This window comes from Trichosporon asahii (assembly GCF_000293215.1).
Source record: "Trichosporon asahii var. asahii CBS 2479 unplaced genomic scaffold scaffold00070, whole genome shotgun sequence".
NCBI classification, from domain to species: domain Eukaryota; kingdom Fungi; phylum Basidiomycota; class Tremellomycetes; order Trichosporonales; family Trichosporonaceae; genus Trichosporon; species Trichosporon asahii.
The window spans coordinates 959,315-977,764 of NW_014040855.1; the positions used below are offsets into that span (position 1 = coordinate 959,315).

The 18,450-nt window shown below is 59.2% G+C and overlaps 6 protein-coding genes across 6 annotated transcripts; 1 reads left to right on the top strand and 5 right to left on the bottom strand.

Annotated features, from left to right (window-relative positions):
* Nucleotides 1–2,548: 2,548 nt before the first annotated feature.
* A1Q1_04169 (pho85p cyclin of the Pho80p subfamily, Pcl7p) lies at nucleotides 2,549–4,128 on the bottom strand (the record flags this gene model as incomplete). The annotated part of the gene is made up of 2 exons (XM_014322546.1): nucleotides 2,549–3,111; nucleotides 3,351–4,128. The coding sequence occupies 2 exons, from the start codon at nucleotides 4,126–4,128 to the stop codon at nucleotides 2,549–2,551; spliced, it is 1,341 nt and encodes a 446-aa protein (XP_014178021.1).
* A 660-nt stretch (nucleotides 4,129–4,788) lies between these two features.
* On the bottom strand, nucleotides 4,789–5,744 carry A1Q1_04170 (uncharacterized protein; the record flags this gene model as incomplete). Its single annotated transcript, XM_014322547.1, has 5 exons — nucleotides 4,789–4,953; nucleotides 5,106–5,272; nucleotides 5,333–5,457; nucleotides 5,502–5,670; nucleotides 5,714–5,744. 5 exons carry the CDS (start codon nucleotides 5,742–5,744, stop codon nucleotides 4,789–4,791), a joined length of 657 nt encoding a protein of 218 aa, XP_014178022.1.
* A 1,998-nt stretch (nucleotides 5,745–7,742) lies between these two features.
* Nucleotides 7,743–8,196, bottom strand: A1Q1_04171 (uncharacterized protein; the record flags this gene model as incomplete). Its single annotated transcript, XM_014322548.1, has 2 exons — nucleotides 7,743–7,982; nucleotides 8,026–8,196. 2 exons carry the CDS (start codon nucleotides 8,194–8,196, stop codon nucleotides 7,743–7,745), a joined length of 411 nt encoding a protein of 136 aa, XP_014178023.1.
* A 2,556-nt stretch (nucleotides 8,197–10,752) lies between these two features.
* A1Q1_04172 (uncharacterized protein) lies at nucleotides 10,753–11,817 on the bottom strand (the record flags this gene model as incomplete). Its single annotated transcript, XM_014322549.1, has 2 exons — nucleotides 10,753–11,456; nucleotides 11,580–11,817. The coding sequence occupies 2 exons, from the start codon at nucleotides 11,815–11,817 to the stop codon at nucleotides 10,753–10,755; spliced, it is 942 nt and encodes a 313-aa protein (XP_014178024.1).
* A 457-nt stretch (nucleotides 11,818–12,274) lies between these two features.
* Nucleotides 12,275–16,039, bottom strand: A1Q1_04173 (chromatin remodelling complex ATPase chain; the record flags this gene model as incomplete). The annotated part of the gene is made up of 10 exons (XM_014322550.1): nucleotides 12,275–12,294; nucleotides 12,336–12,532; nucleotides 12,577–15,017; nucleotides 15,061–15,109; nucleotides 15,198–15,271; nucleotides 15,316–15,390; nucleotides 15,437–15,538; nucleotides 15,599–15,715; nucleotides 15,842–15,973; nucleotides 16,037–16,039. The coding sequence occupies 10 exons, from the start codon at nucleotides 16,037–16,039 to the stop codon at nucleotides 12,275–12,277; spliced, it is 3,210 nt and encodes a 1,069-aa protein (XP_014178025.1).
* A 634-nt stretch (nucleotides 16,040–16,673) lies between these two features.
* On the top strand, nucleotides 16,674–18,162 carry A1Q1_04174 (uncharacterized protein; the record flags this gene model as incomplete). Its single annotated transcript, XM_014322551.1, has 4 exons — nucleotides 16,674–16,824; nucleotides 16,892–17,341; nucleotides 17,387–17,448; nucleotides 17,512–18,162. 4 exons carry the CDS (start codon nucleotides 16,674–16,676, stop codon nucleotides 18,160–18,162), a joined length of 1,314 nt encoding a protein of 437 aa, XP_014178026.1.
* Nucleotides 18,163–18,450: the final 288 nt, after the last annotated feature.

Below are 18,450 nucleotides of genomic sequence, written 5' to 3' on the forward strand. Positions count from 1 at the left end.
AGCTCTGCCTTCATGCCTTTAGCCAGCGTTCAAAAACGCATTAGCAAATCCTATTCACTTGCTTCTGTTAACCCTACGACTTCTGTCGCTCGTCCACTGCCCACTGCCCACTGCCCGACTATGAAGTGGCCGCCTGGCAAGCCATGGCTTGCTATGGCTGCCATGGCTGGCTGGGTAGTAGGCGCTGAGTGATGACCAAGATGGGCAGGCTGGATACATTGCCCACGGCAGAATCATTGCAGAGAGCTGAACGGTACTCGCCGTTTCGCTTCCGTGCGTTCCACAGTAAGGACTCTAGACGATGCAAGAGCCGCAGAAAGGACCGAAGCAAAGCTAGCTACAACAAGGTTCAAACGCCAAGAAATCTCGGACGACATACCCCACTATCCTTTCACCTCGGTGCGGCTTGCACTAGTGCGTCGGAAACGGGCTACGGATCGCTGGTATTTCTCCTCCTACAGTATCATCTGGACGCAGGGGGGGACGGTGGGGAAGAGGAGTACGTCTCCACACACAGTCGTCCCCACTTCTCCACTCAGCGCTGCCGGCAGAGCGAAAGGGAAAGAAGGACAGCGGCAGAATCAGCGGTACTCCTCCCTGCTACTCTGTACCGAATCACTGCAAGAGCTGTACAGAAAGGCCCGACAGAAGAGACGACAAAAGGGACAGCGGAGGGTATGCCGAAGCACCTTCTGAAGGCCTGAAGAGTGGGGTCGAGTCCTGCGATCCTGTGCCGGCGACTTCAGCGGAGATCTGACAGTGCGTGTCCGTTGGGCTGGCCGTGCATTGCCCGTGCACTCGAGCAACGGGTATCAGCAGCATAGCTTTGCTTCCTGGGACAGTCTATACCCCGCTTGCGTGCATCTGTGTCGTGCTCGCTCATTGCCTGGACAAGACCGCACAGGAGGAGCGAAGGGGAGGAAGGATGAAGCGAGGGAAGCGTGACAAAGACAAGACAGCCACAATCTTGCCCAAATACCTTCCAACATCTCCGCGTCCGCGGATATCGCTGCATGCTCGCTGTTCTGGGGAAGTACGGTCCGCGTCCCCCAGCCTAACTCGTGAGGCGCGAGGCGCGAGGCGTCGTCCGCATTCCGATGTTGGTCAGCTATCACATAGCTCAGGCAGTCGAAGCGACGTCTTCAAGTCATCGGTGATCAAAGAGAAGGCCGGGGAAGGACATGAATGATCAAAAGGGTCGAAGTGGTCACGAGACGTAATGAAGCGAGCAGGCGAGCGGGCGAGCGGGGATGACCCAAGAAGTAAGCGAAAGAAAGGTCGATGGGACGAGAAGTCTCGGATTTGCGGACTACGCTGCGGAACGTCCTAAGGGCTGGACCGGGCTTGGACCAGGCTCGGACCAGGCTCGACCGGCCGGTCTTCTGGTCAGACTAGCCCGCCGTAGATCCATCCGCACACATTACCGACGCACACACACTTATTGATGTGCTCGGACGATCGGACGCTCAGTTCTTTGCTCCGCACCTTCTGTTCATGGGTTGCGGGTCTTGGCGTATTGACGGTAGGAACTACTGAACTGTTCGGTGTACCGGCGTTCAACACGTAGATTGCGAGATACCTCCAGACCAAAAGCCAAAAGGCAGGGAGGCAGAGAGGCAGGGAGGGGCAGTGGATGCGTTACCACCGTCGCCGCGTCGCAGAACAGTGCTAGTCGCGAACTAGCAACTGTTCTTGATCCGAGACTTCTCCTTTACTCTTGTCTGCCTGTTCTGCCCGCTCTGCCCGCTCTGCACTCTCATCCCCCGTCTCTAACTTAATCCCGGTCTGTTTATCTTTGACGGAGAGTGGGGAAAGCCTCACGGCCGTGCACGCTTTGCCACCCCCCCCCCGTTCCCCGGCCCATTCACCCCCCTTCCGATCAAAGTCAACCCGGATTCGTTCCTTGTAATATGCTCAAGCGGGCGTCGCGCACCCTTCTGTCGAGCTTGATACGACATGGCGTGCTGGCGTGCTGAACGCTAAGCGTGACCGAAGCACATCATGATGGCGATTAGGGTTATGCTTGATTCTGTCTGCTGCGGGGGCCCGCTAGACTCGGTGTCATACCGCACTACCGTCTTATTACATACTCTCCTTCTCACCGCTCACTCAGCTTCGGGGTAGATCAATGGATAGATTCTGGTCAGGGGGATAGCCCCTCAGCGCCGTCGGCAGCTCAGCTGGCGCTGAGCCGCTACGCAGCGTATATCCCAATGCATTTGTTCACCTCGCCAGTGGCGAGCGCAGAGAGCAGAATATAAAAGCCCAATAAATACAGTTTCGTTATAGTTCTATAGGGGGTTGGTTGTAGTTTGCGGGTGGGGTCAACATGCGCCTCAACTTGGGTAAAGCGCGGGAAGAGAACAGTCTTGGATTCTTGGATGATGCGTTGAGGACAAGCTGGAGGAGTCTGGCGGTATCTCTTGGAATGAACAACATTGATGAAATGCGGTCTATGCTTTCTCTTTGCTCTTCGATGGCTGCACGGGGTATCGCGTGGCGTGATGTGAGGACACTAGAGCACTCTGCGCCTCGCTTCGCTCGGCGCTCACGCCCGACTTCCCACAACGCCCGCTGGCGCCGGCGAGGGTCCAGCCCGCTCGATCCCGTTTTGCGCCGGGTAGTTGTGCTCGTCCACATCCATCGGCGCCGAGGACGCCTGCCTCTCACTTCGCGGCTGCTCCTTCTCCCGCTCGGCGCGCTCGCGGTCCTCCCGCTCTGCACGCTCCTTGCGCTCCTTCTCCCGACCCTCCTCGCGCGCCCTGTCCCGCGACCGCTCCCTCTCGCGCTCACGCTCCTTCTCACGCTCGCGGTACTCGCGCTCCTGCCGCTCCTTTGCGCGCAGCCGCGCCACCTCCTCCTGCGGCGTCAGCGTCGATGCCGGCGCAGCTCCGCGCCCTCCCCCCGGCGTCTGAGAGGTTCCGGGGGCTGGCGCCGCCTCCTCCCGTCCCTGCCAGTACGCGAGTAACCTGTCGCCATACGACTGCATCTCCTCGGGCGGGATCATGAGCGTAAAGTTGTTCAGCAGCAGGAACTGCAGCTCAAGCTGGTTAAGCTCGTGCGGCGGCAGTCCGCCAACCTTTGCGTATCGTGAATTCGTGTAGAACACGTCTGTGCGTCAGCAAAGTGATCGAGTCGGCGGCAACGGAGGCACACGGGGGCACACATGAGGCGTCACCTCATGCGCTGTGTGAGGTGTGACTGCTGGCCACACTACTGCTGCCGGCATGACGTCGGTGCTGAGGACTCGGCGCTAGGCTGAATATTCGGCGGTCTCCACCGATTCCAGCCAGCGACGAGCCACCCAAGCCACCGCGGACTAGTAGTCCCGGACTCCCACCTGCACTCACCAGAAAAGAACTTGCTCGCGACCGTGACGCCGGCAATGATGAGCCGGTGGATGTTGTACGAGTCAATCGAGAAGCCGCGGGGACCAACAGCGGCACTCGTGCCGCCGACGCCGGCGGTCGTGCCGAGCCGGCTCATGCGGTCAAAGTACACGAGTAGACCGAGGAAGACCTCGTTCGTGGTCGGGCAGTACTTGAGGATACGGAGAAGATACGCTTCAATGCTGATGCTGGGGACGTGGCGGGCGTGGAAGCTGAGGATGCTGGAGGGGTGGGAGAGAGAGACCTTGGACGCGGTGAAGAGCGGGTCGCCGTTCGCGAGGTCGGGAGGCGGGTCGTCATGGAAGAGCGCCGTCGTCGGTGACGGATGTGTGATGCTTGAGCGGGACCGGCTGTCGGTGGTCGTCGAGCCTTCCTCGTCCTCGGGCTCCTCTTCCTGCTCGGCGCGCAGCGCGTCGTTCGCTGACGCGATCTGCTGCAGCAGTCCGGCCAGCAGCTTCAATAACTTGGGTGTCGGGTACAGCGCCAGGTCAAGGTGCGGCGTTGCCGCCTCCCGTCCGTCCTTATCCTTGCCCGGTGACGCGCTCCGGCTCATGGCGCTCTTCGGCGACGCGGGTCGCCGCTGCGTCGGCGTCGCTGACGACGTGCCCGACGCCGAGTTGTCGCGGCTCAAGTCCTGGGCGGCGCTGGAAGCGCCGGAGCTCTTGGAAGTCGAGGCTGAGGGTGCACTGTCGCGCCGTGGGCGGCTTGGGCCAGCATCGTTGGCGGCGGGTTGGGGCATGCGAGCCGAGTGCGTAAGATTTAGCTTGACGCGGAGGGGTCGGGTGTCCGGGCTTGAGTTGTTTATGACAAGGTTGGGAATCAGAAATTCACTGGCGGCGAGGAACAGAGATAGTGTATGATGTCGTAGTGTTGGGAGCTGAACAAACGAATGCCGACGTTGAGACTGTCGCGGGAAGGGACAAGAAAATGAGTGGCTGGACTCGGGGCTAGAGGTGTATCGCTCGGGGGGTTGAAGTCTGCTACCGCACAAGGAACTGAGCGGGGGCACGACTTGGATGATGAGATAGGAGAAGGAGGGAGGGAGGAGGTTGTGGGTGTGATGACGATGTGGGAGAGGGAAGCGAGAGATGCCAAAGCCGGGAGTAGTAGCAGGTAGCCAGTTGTTGGATGGGTGCTCATGAACGTGCGAGGATAGGCGTCACCAACGCGCGCCAGGCGCTGGGCCACGCGGGAGCAAATCACAGCCCTCCCATCTCCCTCCCAGCTGACCCCTCCGCACTGAAGCAACTTCCACTGCCGGACCCGTGCCTGGCCAATGCCGCATCACTCGCTTGCATTGGCTCCTTGCTCGGTCATAACAACAACGCTGCCGCATGCGACGGTCTTATGTTCCGATGAACCAGTACTTATACTCAGACAATGCATGCGCGTCTCCCTCTTACTCCTCCACTTCCTCAACCTTCCACACGATCCACAGGTTGCCCTTCGGCATGTCTTTCCGCTCGACCTCGCGGAAACCCCACGTCTCCGCCATCGCAGTGATGCTCTTCGGTGTCCGCAATCCGAGAGACGGGTGCATGCCCTTGATGTACTCGGCGTCAAACTGGCATCAGTAAAGTCACTAGTGTGGGAGAAACTGTGGAGCGCCGCTGGGCATGGAGTCCAACGTGCCATTGCGGCGTTGTGGTATAGCGGCATCGCGTCATGCCACCTCCACAAGCACGGCAGCATGGCGGTATGAGGGCAATGGCTCACCTTGGCATCGGCCGGGCTGCGGAAGCTCCCGTCATCATTCAGATACGCGCCGTACGCCGCGACCCATCCCCCAGGAGCGAGCACGCGCCGACCAGTCTTCAGCTTTGGCGACAGGTTGCGGAAGATGTTCTCCGGCAATCCCTCCGGCGTACAGTGCACGAGGTTGACTGGCGTCAGCGAGCTACGCGGGCGCTTGCGCGAGCGTCTGTATACGGATTGGGACTTACGCATGACTACTCCGTCATAGGGCTCGGCCGTCGCATCAGTGAGCGCTGCCCAGTCGCCCTCCTCTGCAATGTCGAGGCGTAATGGCCGGCCGACGTTGGAGGGAAGGTCGGTCGTATTGGTCGTGCTGTTGTCAGCGCCCCGAAGTGACGGGGTCCGAGGGAAGCTCACTTGATCTCCTTATCGTCCCTCACAGTTCCCGTGAACTGCACATCGGACCACTTCTGCGCATACCCCCTAATGTGTTCGTAGGGATATGACGCGAGCTCGAGGACGCGCTTCGCGTTCGAGCCCTCGATCAGCGGGGAGAGCGCCTCGAGGACAGGCTGGAGGTTGCGCGCTGCCGAGCCTGGATGTCAGTGTCGTCAGCTGGAGGAGCATACCAGGCTGAGAGATGATGCTGGGGTATGCCATTAGTGCTTGGTAGTGAGTCAGAATGCAAGAATAAGAAGGGATTGCCGGCGATTGAATCCCTCGAAAACAGAGTGGAGACGGTGGAGGGATCGAGACACGATGTGGAGGTGGCCGTCAGAAGTATGAACACCGCAAGGCAACGGTAGATGACGGCATGCCCGCGGCCTGCTTGCGCCCAGGGTCCAGCTTCCGAATTTCTCGTTATCAGTCGCCGGTCCGCACCGGAGTTCCCGAGCTACAATCAACCCGAGGGGACGCCGTTATTGGTGTTTGCGCTGCTGCTCGGGTTGTGAGACAAACTGGGAGAAGTGGGAGCCGCAATGTCGTTTACGGCATTACCGAAGCTAAGGTCGCGATGTGCTGCGCAGATCTCCGACTGAGAGTGGGTCAGGCGGCGCGATAAGCGCATCAGAGCGGGCAAACCATCATGGTTGGTCTGGCGCTTGCTGTTCGGCACCGACAGAGACTATAACGAGCGATATGAGCGGCGCACACCGCATGACGCAGGCGGCGCTATCGAGCAAATGACTTGAAGCTAATAGCTAGCTGCGTTCTGAAGCCTCGTTTCCGCCAACGGTTGGTGTGCCAGGGATGAAGTTATGATCAGGACGTACTGAGCGTGTTGCGTGTAATGTCACACAGTCAAAGTCTACGCGAGAGAAGAAACGAAAGAGCACCCGTTCGCGGAGACACGTCAAGCTGGTCGTTGCCTTTATGTCAGCAGCGCCAAGCTCTCGCTGTGACTACTTGTGCAGCGCACCCACTGCCCTCGGTCAATCGCCGTCGGGAGACGACGCTTTCGGGTCTGCCTGCATATCCCCTCGAATTCATCCAGCAATCCTCCCCCATCCCAGCGATCCTCACCTCACCATTCAATCTGTGGTGGCCGGATCGTGGGAGCCGTCGATCTCGCCATCGCATTGGGCGGAGTCACGCCGGGCAGCCGAGCGTTGATCGCTGGGTTTAGACTCGGCGCACTTCAATTGTGAGATTGGAGCAAGAGCAACAATATAAAGCAACTTAACAGTCCGACTCCCGAACGGGTAAGGAATTAGTTTCTGCTGTGTTACAATGAAGGGGAGCTTGAAGTCGTGTCTGTCAATTGCATGGATGACGGCGGGAAGTTTCACAGGAACTTATGCTCTGGCTCCGGTGGACGATGACGAGCAGACGCTGTGGTCGAGACTTCGGACATGCTTCAACCCACGGCGAGGACAAGTTTGGGGGTTGTGGGCCGCGGGCCAGAGCACGCCTCGACTTCCGCAGTTGAACAAGTGATGACGAGGACACTCGTGGCACCCAGAGAACTGGTACCATCCGACTAGACTTGTCTGGCGCGTCTCTTCTTATCGCACAGTGAGCATGCAGGGTGCGACGCGACCCAGGACATGGCTGCGAGGTGAGATCCGGCGTCGACTCCGGCCTGACGATCTTGCACAGCTGGGACTGGGACTGACTGGTGCCAAAGGCGTGGCGAGGAGTATGTACTCCCCTTTACTGAGTCCTCAACCTGGACGCCGACCTGCTGGCTCGGCCGCAGTACGAGGCACGCCCAGCTACGCACAGGATGGCTGGCTTTAAACTCGAGTGGCAATCTAGCTGACGCTGACTTCCAGGCCCGCCAGGTCCAGGACCAAGGACTTGGCACAAGGTACACCAGTGCGTATGCTTCGGTGCTTGGTTTTCTGCGTTTTGAGGCCAGCACAGTCGGGCAGAGCAGACTGCTGCACACTCAGGCTCCCTGAGTGCAATCCTGCATAGGATGTGCCAACGTGCATGCACATGTGGGCTGGACTGGGCCGCTGACTGCGGCAGAGGACAGGGTGGCGCGAGCCGTGTGTTCGGTTCAGTGCTGCCCAGCGACCGTCCGGTAGGGATTATACTATAGATCTAGACCGATGCCATCGGGTGTGTAAAAGAGTGACTTCGGTCGAAGCTGGCGGTAGCCGTCTGTACAACTGTCCATACGCGTGATGTATCATGAGATTAGGGGGTTGTTTACTCGTTGTCACCCTGGCCGTCCTCGTCGTGGTCGTGACCCCGGCCGTGGCCGTTACCGTGGCCATGGCCGTTGGTAGGCCTCGGCGGGTGGGGCTTCTTCGAAGGGACGTTGCACTTGCCGTGCTGGTCGCGGCGGACAGAGCACTTGCACTTGCCGTTGCGGCACTCGGAGCGGCAGAAGCCCTGCTCCTTGCACTGCAGGCGGCAGTAGAAGTCGGAGCACTTGTCGCCGTGGTGCTGAACGTTAGCTTGGGTCTGCATTGGGAGTGGGGGTACTCACGTCGTGCCAGTCACCGGTACGCTTCCAAGCCTGCTTGTCGGCGTAGACGTCGTTCTTCTCGAGCTGAGCCTGGTGGCCGCGCTTGGCGGGGCGGCCGGCGAGACCCTCCTGGAAGGGCTGGGCCGAGACGACGGCGAGGAGGGCGAGGACGAGGGGAGCGATGACCTTCATTGCGTCTGCTCGGAGAAAGGAGGTGAGGAGGAGAGGAGAAGCGGGGACCGACTTTGTAGGTCTGGCATCTTAAATACGTCCTGGACACCCCGGAAAGCACTGGGAAGAGCGCTGCATGCACAGTCCGGAGGATCAAAGCAAGCAAGGGTTGCGAAAAGGAGTATGCACTCGCCCAGAACAGTCAGAAAATGATGTGAGTTTGCTCAGCGAGGTGGGTTTCAGAGCGAACTCTAAATTCCGGTGAGACTCGCCTGCCTCATGATAAGCAACAAAGTTAGGAACACAGTCTCCTGCAGATTGCACCTCTGAGCGAACTTTGACCGAGTGAGGGGGGCCAAGCCCTGCGAACGAGAGGGCTGCCTGTGAGTCGTGAACCGGCCATCCTGGCATGGACCTCCCTGATGTGCATTCCACGAAGGTTGTCTGTTGAGGCTGCCTTGTCAAGGCCTCAGACTCTAAAGCAGTGCTTGGCTGATCTGATCGGACGCTCAAGCAAATCTGGCAAATGGCAGGCCGGACAAGCATTTAATTTACAAGCTTACCGTGACGCGTCTTGGCCGCTCCTTGTCGGCAACTCCGACTATGGTAGCGGGCCGATTGCTTTGACCTTCGGCGCCAAAGCGACTGGCGCAAGGTTTCCGCTGACGTCCGCCGCTGCGGCGATGCGGTGCACCACTACAGTCGGTCGGTTGTCTGCCCTCCCCTGCACTGCAGTGACAACCTACCGCCTGGCATCCGTCTGTGAGGCTCCGGAATGTGCCCTCTGAGGCTTTCCCGTCTCGGTGTCGGAGGACAGTGAGCGCGTGTGCTGGGGGTGCCGTGGCGGTCTAGGCGGCTCCCGACATACCAGTCATGGCGGTCATGGCGGGCGTCCTGACTAACCTGAGGTCTAGGAACAAAGAGCTCGGGCAAGCTGACAAGAAGGTTGCCAGATGGCGACAAGGAGGCATATGAGCGGCTCCGGCGGCATTCTCCAAGTCTCACTCTCACATTACATCATGATCGGACCTGCGACTGCATTCGCGGAGCGAAGACCTGTCCAGGTGGACAGGCAGAGAAGCAAAGGAAGCGTCCGGAAGCAGCCTCGCCCATCGGTGTCTGATATATGCCACCGAGGGGTTCTCTAGCTGGGCGCCACAGCAGGTCGGAGGCAGACGTCCGATGGCAGCTGGGATTACGACGCCGCCATATTGAAGCAGCACGAAACCGCAAGCTGTGATAATAACGGGCCCAAAGGGCTGCCAGCAGAGTTCGGAGCGCGCGTCAGCTCTAAGAGAGGTGTCGGCGCCGTGGGAGCGACCCTAAACCGAAATTCTGGGCCCCTCGCAACCACCCAAGTCCACTCTGCCAGCCAAGAGAACGGAGCTGAGCCAATCCAGAAAGCCTGAGCCTGTCCGGTGCTGTGGGTCCGCTCTCTCGGTTCTCCCCGTGCACTGCATCGGTGCACTGTGGGTGGCTGCGGGTTCACCTGGTCAGACCCAGGGGAGCGGTACGTGCCCTGTTTATTGCGGAGTCCTCGCCGAACGCGCTGGACAAGCAGACGTATGCGAGCCACTGGTCTTTGCGAACTCGAGCTCGGCGCCGACACATCATGGCTAGCTATGCCAAGGAAGAAGACGACAACCAGACACTCTGCTCCAGCCTTCTCCGAATGAAACAAGCTGCTCCTTGGCCGGCGACTGATTCGGACAGAAGGGGGTCTGATTCAGAGCTTCATCAGAACATCTCGAACACGCTTGTCGTCAACAACGATCTCAGAAATAACGGAGAGTTTGCAGCGGAAGGAAGTGGGGCCGTTTCAACCCCGTTTACAGTTCATCATTACACCACCACCCGGGCAACATTGCGCCGTCCGCTGTGCGCCGGTCGCGGCCGGTCGTCGACTGCCTTCGGCCCGGTATCATGGTGAAGCCCGGTGTGCGACGCGCCAGACCTCCATCCGTATCGCGGCTCCTGTGGCTCCATTGCTCCACTTGCTTCACGATAATCGTAAAGTAGCCGTAATGCTCTCGACACTTCGGCAGAGGTACGGCGCCTATGCGCGATATGTCTATGCAACAATGGTCTGAGTTCGATATTGCTGCTTGATTGCGAGAGACGGTGAGCTTCACGTGCCCGGCGAGCGGTCTTGGCCGTGTCAACTCCACCCATCACGGTTGACCATTTATGATGTCCGGGATTTGAAGCACCGCGCCGCCACAGTCCTTTGAAAGTTGGGACAGTTCGAGTACGCAGAACATGCCACGCCCCGCATGGCGATCGATGCGTACCCTGCCCAGGCATGTGCCTCGCGGATATCGGATGGCATGCAACACGAGATCACAGTGTACCGCAGTGGAGCAGGTACGCTCCCGCCTTCGACCTGGCAGATGGGCACGGTTAACTGTTCCTCAGAGATGGCATGCTGCTGAACGGTGCGAAGGGCCGCAAGTTCCGATCTGCCACGCGGCGTGGGAGAGGTTATGCTAGATCAGATCAGTCGAGAGTGCAGACAATGAACCCGCTTTGGATACTGCAAACATCTTACATCACTGCCATCTATCCTTCTTGTTGTCTTTACTGCTTGGTGTCCTCGGGAAGGTCGGGCGCCGGGTAGTCCTTGGTCATGTGCTCCTTGTAGTACCTGAAGTGGACCTGCTTGCCCGCGTCGTCGATCTGCTTGATCTCATCAGCAGTGAGGTCGGGCAGCGAGTTGACGTCGGCGATCTTCTTGATGTTGTCCGGGTTCGTGCTCGTCGTAACCGCAACAACGCCCTTCTGGACGGTCCAGAGGTAGAGGACGGAGGCGGGGTCGCAACCGTGGGCGCGGGCGATGCGCTCAAGGACGGGCTTGACCGGTCCGCCGGTCGGGTGGCGGAGCAGCGGCGTGAGGGGGCCGTAGGCCTCGGTCGTGATGCCGTTCTTCTTCTGGTACTCGAGGAGCGGCTCGAGCTGGGCGAGCACGTAGGGGTGGAACTCGAGCTGGTTCACGACGGGGTTGATGCGCGCAACCTTGAGCACCTCCTTGACGTCCTGGGGACGGAAGTTGGAGAAGCCGAGCGACACATTGTGCACCGTGCCGTCAAACACCATGTCCTCCAGGATGCGCCAGAACTCGGCAATCTTGCCCTGGTTCGCTGCATCGCCCACGAACGGGTTGTGGATCAGGAGCAGGTCCGGACGAGTGTCGAGCTTGGCGAGCGACTCCAGGACAGCCTCGCGGATGACACCGGGCTCAGTCTGGGACACTGTTGTCAGCTTCATCGCAAGAATTTCGCGAGCTGGTGCACAGGAGAACAAATCGCAGCCAGAGTGTCGTTCAAATCCTGTCCTTCCGCCTCATCCCTCACTCACCCTTGTTGTCAGAGACTGCCGTTAGCTTTCCTCGACCCACGGTGACTCACCCTTGTCCGTGATCCAGACCTTGTCGCGCGAGATGCCAGACTTGACAATCGCCTCGGCCGTCTCAGCCTCAGTCTCGTAGTACTGCGCCGTGTCGATATGGAGGATACCAGCCTTGAGCGCAGTGACACCGCAGTCGACAGCCTTGTCCGAGTTGCGCATGATGCCGCCGGAGCCGTTGCCCCAGCCGAGGGCGGGGATGACCTTGCCGTCCGAGAGCTTGATGGTACGCATGGGCATCTTGATTGTCTCGTTTACTGTGTAGTGGGAAGTTGAGAGCGTTGGCGTTGGACCGAACAGTAGCGACGGCTTAAGAATGTTTTGGTTCGGTCAGCGTCAGCGGTGAGATCGGTGTGAGCTGTCCGCCTGGGTAGCGGGTGGAGGTGGAGGTTGTTTCACCTTGGCCTGTGACGTACCTGCCGATGCTCGCACGGCCTGCAGCGGCTCGCGACGGCTTTTGGCTGCGCGCGCAGTGATTCGCGTCGTCACAGGCAGCCACAAAATTCACCAGTGGTCACCGTCCAGCTTTGTCAGCCTGCCAGCAAGATCGCTCGACTCCCAGCGTGTGCAACAAATGACATCGAAGCTACTCCGCAGACTATGACTAACTCGCTCAGGACTATTGTTGCATATGTGAAAAATACAGAGGCCGGATCTCGCTTCCCGCCTGAAAAGCTACGTTTTATGGCTATCTATTCTACTTGCGCGCCTTCTTCGCTGCGATCGTCAGCCAGTGATCTCAGGCATGTCAAACTTACCCTTCTTGTCGCCCGCCGCGCTCGGGGTCGTGTCGCGCGAGTTGGTCGACTTGAGATCGTCCAGCACGCGCTTCTTGCCGCCTTTCGCGGGTTTCTTGTCCTCGTCGTCCTTCATGTCCTTCATAATACAAAGGAGCAGAGTGGCACCGCGACGACGGAGCTCCTCGGGCGTGCGCGACTTGAAGAACCAGTCGAAACTGACGTCAGCCAAGATCATCCTCGTCGTGATGCAAGAACTCACCGGAACAGGGGCCACTCGCCAATGTCGCGCTTGATGAGGTCGTAGCAGTCGTCACGGTCGATGCCGTGGTGGTGCATACGGACGAGAAGGAAGCGGTCCTCCTCGTCAGAGTAGGACTTGCCCTTGTTCTGGCCGTACTGCAGCTTGAGCTCCTGCATGGGGGCGTTGTAGGCCTTGACCTTCTTGTGCAGCGCTGCGATCCTCTCGGCCTGCTCACGCAGCTTCTCCTCTCCGGCCTTGATGCGGTCCATGGCCTTCTCTCCATCCTTCAGCTCCGTGTAGCGTTCGAAGAAAACATCGGCGTAGGCCCTGACGTCCTCCTCCTCCTTCTCGGGAGCCATGTCGGCGACGACCTTGTCCATAGCGTCGCGACCGTGACGCTCAAGCGACTTGATGAAGCTCTGGTAATGGGCACGCTTCCACTCGCCGAAGCCCTGGTCAACGAGCGACTCCTTCTCCTCGACCTCCTCCTCGGTGAGAGGCTCGGCATTGTTGATGCGCTCCTGCTCCTCCGCACGCTCAGTCTCGACCTGCTCGGCGGTCTCTCCCTCCTCGGGCTCCCTCGCAGGCACAACGTAGTTCTGAGCTTTCAGATGCGCATCGTACTCGCGGTTCTGAAGCTCGATCAATCGTGGCGGATAGAATTGGAAGTCGTGTGTGTTGACCTGCTTTGGAGGACGAGGCACCTTCGGCTTGTCGCTCTTCGGGGCGGTGACACGCATGTTGTCGCGGTAGTACTGGTCGATCGAGTAGTTGCCCTTGCGTTCACGCTTCGCAGGCTCGATCCAGATCATCTTTTGGCGCTTAGCAGCGAAGTCCTCGCCCTCCCAGGTATTGATAAGACTCTCGGAGCGGAAGTTGTTGAGAGCATCGAGATCCATGCCAGCGTACTTGGAGTTGAGCTCCTTGGTCTTGTCCTCACCGCGCTTGATGATCTCGTCAATGTCATCGTCGATCATCATGTTGGTCGAAGAGTTGATGATCTTCTCGGCACCGTGCTGGATCATGTCGAGCAGCTCCTCCTTGTTGTTGGCGAGCTTCTGAGCCTGCTGGGCACGACCCTCCTGGATAACGAGTTGATCGAGCTTCAGCTTTTGAGTCGCACGCTCAAGGATGCGCTCCTCGATAGCATCCTGGGTGATGAAGCGGAAGACGTAGACCTGCTTGGTCTGTCCGATACGGTGGGCACGGTCCATGGCCTGTAAGTCGGCCTGGGGGTTCCAGTCAGAATCAAACAGCACGACGATATCGGCGGTGACGAGGTTGATACCGAGACCACCGGCACGGGTCGTGAGCAGGAAGATGAACTTCTCACTGTCCGGCGCGTTGTACTCGTCGATGGCGTTGATACGGTCCTCATGTGCCGTGTTACCATCAATGCGACAGTACTTGTGGCCACGGAACTGGCAGTAGTCCTCCAGAATGTCAAGCACACGACTCATTTGGGAGAAGATGAGAACGCGAGAGCCCTTCGCCTTCATGGACTTCAGAAGCTTGTCGAGAATGATCATCTTTCCGGCATTGTCAACCAGGTGCTCGTCGGTTGTGTAGGGTGGTCCAGGCTCCGCGCCGTCGAACAGGTAAGGGTGGTTGCAGCACTTCCTCAGCTGCATGACGATGTTCAGAAGGCGCGTCTTGCCTTCCTTCTTTCCGCCCGCACCGTTGACAGCGTCGATGTCCTTCTCCAGCAGCATGCGGTACCACTTGCGCTGCATCTCCGTCATTCCGACGTAGAGGTTAATCTCCTTCTTCGGAAGAAGAGAGTGCTCGACGTCCGCCTTGACACGACGAAGAAGGAAAGGACGGAGGACCTTGTGAAGCTGCTTGACAACCGCGTCGGGTTCGTCACCGGGCTGCGACTTGAACCACTCGTCGAAGTCCTCGCTGGACGAGAAGACATCGGGAAGAATGAAGTTCAGCAGAGCCCAAAGCTCCTGCAGGTTGTTCTGCAGAGGGGTTCCCGTGATCAGGAGGCGACCACGACTGGCGAAAGTACGGATGATCTGGGACAGCAGAGAGTCGACATTCTTGATGCGGTGGGCCTCGTCGATGATAATATACTCCCAAGAAAACTTGCGGAGCGTCGACTTTTCACGAAGACACATCTCGTATGACGAGATGAGGACATCGAACTGCTGGGTGAGGATCTTGGAGTTGATGAGCTCAGCACGCTCCTCCTTGGTACCCTGCAATACGAGAACACGGAAGCCGGGGACCCATCGCTCGACTTCTCGGGCCCAGTTGTCGAGGGTAGACTTGGGCACGACGATGAGATGCGGGCCATTGATACCGCGATGGAACTTGAGGTAACCGAGGAAGGAGATGGTCTGAAGGGTTTTGCCGAGACCCATTTCGTCTGCAAGAATGCCGTTGATACCGTTGTGATGCAGCGAGACCATCCAGTTCAGGCCCTGGACCTGGTAGTCCCTCATCTTGCCACCCTTGACATCTGAGCGTCAGTTGCAGCTTGACTTCAGAACTCACAAGACGGGCTCTCCTCGAAGACGTAGGCTTCATCGTCGCCATCCTCGTCCTTCAGCAGCTCCTCATCTTCCTCCTTCTCGGACTTGCGGTGACGGTTGTCCCTGAGAGTTAGATATCATCTTGGTTCCGCAACTCACGCAGCCTTCTTCTTCCCCTTGGAAGCAGACGCGGCCAGCTGCTCATCGAGCATGGCCGCGAACTCGGGGTCACGCTGCTTCTGTGGCTGTTAGAACGAACTGAATGTGGCGGACTCACCTTCAGGTCCACAAAGTGCTGGAAAAGCTCCGTCTGACCGAGAAGGTAGTTGAAACGCTTCATCGAGTCGGCCAACTGATTGTAAGCATCCATCCACCCCTGAAAGTGCATCGCTGCATACCTTGGCCTGCTCAAGCGCACCGCGCTTCTTCCCGATTTCACCAATGTTGGCCTGGCGCTCGGCCTTCGCGGCCTTGCGCGCCGCGGCCTCATCCTGTCTCCGCTTGGCGGACGGCGTTATCGACTGTTATTAGATCGTATTCCGCAGCGAAGGGCAACCCACAGATCCACCTGCGATCGCCTCCTCATCGATGTCCTCGTCGGATGCGAGCTCGTCCTCGGGTTCAGGTGTCTGAGGGCGGGTGTTGATGTGGTGCTGATCTGAACCAGACGTCGAAGCCTACCATATTAGCTTATGTCATTTCTGTGCGACCATCCATTCCAGGTCCGGCTAGCACGCAACGCTTGCTTCACTACACATGAGTGTGGCACGCGTCGCGACCAGAACCCGTTCGGAGATACTCACCGCGCGTGACATGGACAGGTCGCGGCTGTCGGGGATGTAGTCCGACAGTTTGTCATCGTCGGCGTTGTTGGAGCTCGCGTTGGCAGCGGCAAGAAGAGGGTTCTGTAGGGCGCAAGGCGATACCGAGGGATCCTGTCAGCATCATAACAAACCACTGCTGCTGGTCGCGTCTGTCGCAACAGGCAAGCCACTCACCATTGCGGCCGATGCCCAGCTTACTGGTGCGTTCTTCAATCAATACCAGTGATATAGACGAGGAATCAAGTGCGAATGAGAACGAAGATGGTGTGTGAGCGAAGACTGCGAAGAATGACGATGAGGAGCGCGTAACCAGTCGAGGTTGGACAGGATCTAACTGAGGCAGAAGTGGAAACAATCCATTTACGTAAGCGAGTTCATTAGCTGGTATATAACTGACGCGTGGGTGGATGTTTGTGCGCGGACGCGCTGACGGAAGCAAATCGCACCACTTTACGGCGCCAACATTGTCGCATGCCTATTCACGTCGCTCACCGTTGAGTGGCAATCCACCCTTGTCAACTCCGTTCACTCGTCAGACACGCTCGACCATATCGATTCCACCCCCTCCGCAACACCATCCAACCTCCGAGCGTTCCGTAGCATACGGACACGACAACCAGTGAGGGCGTAACAGTGCCCCGTCTCCGCTTTTCAAGTCTCGCTTTCCTGCCGATTCTCGCCCATCACGACTTTCAGCTTATTGTTGTCCTAAAGGAGCCGTCATCCTTGGGCTCGGTCTGCTCGACACCGGCAGGCATCCACGCCGCTTCAGACACGACACCTATACCCAGATCAAGATTACAATCCAGTCATGTCGAACGGTGTGATTGCCCCTAGCGCGTTGTCGACGGGCGTGCCCCCGCGGCCATCGACTGTCGCGTCGCCGGTTCCTACTCCCGCGTCCACAGCAACGTCATCCAGCCAAACGCCGATGCAGCCCTCAACACCCGTACCTGCGATTGGTACACCAAGCCCAGGCGTCAACCAGAATGGTATGAATTGCCAAAATCTGAGTTGCTAATGATGTAGGCAAGCGCGAGCTGTCTCCCGACCGGATAAACGGTGCACCACCAGCCAAGAAACCATTGTTGGAGGAGTCTCAAGGTACACCCAGACCCATGGGCGTTACTAACCCTGTAGTGTCCACTGCGGCGACACCGACAGTCGCTGCTCCATCAGCGCCCGCGCCAACAGCACCCGCGGCCGCGCCGGCTGCTCCTCAGCCGACAGCTGCAGCAGTTGCAGCTCCCGCACCGACTCCGGCGAATGCTACTGCAGGTGGAGCGGCCGGAACCAAGGCGCCCGGCATGCTGCCGATGGGAAAAGGCAGCGGTATCGACCTTCGCGCGGAAGAGGAGGCTGCGCGCCGAGCACAGCGCTCAGCGGTCGGCAACATCAAGTTTGCCGGCAACGCGAGCCGCGCGCGGCATACGGATCTGTTCGGAGAGGTGGCCATGCGGAATCGACTGAACCAGATTGGTGAGTTGCCCTAGTCTTGTTCTCGTAAGCTGACCTCAGCGCGAGCGCACAATATGACGGTGGACGACGACGCGATGCGGTATCTGGCTCTCGCGGCCGAGGCGCGGGTACGTGCCCTGCTGGCGTCGGCGGTGCGCGCGCAGGAGCACCGCGTGAACTCGACGTACAAGCACCAGCCGCCGATGTCGAAGGAAGCAGCCGGGCGGCCAGCGAAGGCGCTGTGGTCGCAACGCATCACCTCTGACCCCAATGCGGTCATGCAGGCCCTGGTGACGGCGAACAAGGAGGAGAACAAGGCGCACCGAGTTGCACGAACGGAACGCAACGCGCGCGAGACGGAGATGGCGCGTGCAGCGGCGGCAGCGCGAGAGCGCGAGGAGGCCGCGGGTGGCTCAGCCCCTTCGCCGGCGGTGGAGACGAACTCGCCCGACGAGCGGCCGAGTCCCGGCGGCGCAGGCTCCGGCGCGTCCTCAGCCGGCTCGAAGCCGAAGGAGCCCACCTTCCAGGCCGCGCCTACCTTTGGCGCGCCCCCGCCCAAGAAGACAGGCAAGGGGAAGAAGGCAGCCTCGCGCGACGTGAGCGCCGACGTGCAAGCGAAGATGACGAACATTGCGGCCTCGCTCGCAACAGGACGGAAGAAGTACGCCTGGCAGTCTGGCGGCAGTGGCGCCTTCCGGCCGCAGGTGCCCTCCTTGACTTCAGAACTCACAAGACGGGCTCTCCTCGAAGACGTAGGCTTCATCGTCGCCATCCTCGTCCTTCAGCAGCTCCTCATCTTCCTCCTTCTCGGACTTGCGGTGACGGTTGTCCCTGAGAGTTAGATATCATCTTGGTTCCGCAACTCACGCAGCCTTCTTCTTCCCCTTGGAAGCAGTGGGAAGTTGAGAGCGTTGGCGTTGGACCGAACAGTAGCGACGGCTTAAGAATGTTTTGGTTCGGTCAGCGTCAGCGGTGAGATCGGTGTGAGCTGTCCGCCTGGGTAGCGGGTGGAGGTGGAGGTTGTTTCACCTTGGCCTGTGACGTACCTGCCGATGCTCGCACGGCAGTGTATGACACGCTACGCCTGCTGCCGTCCCCAGAGTCGCCCGAGCTTGGAGAGGAGACTGCGG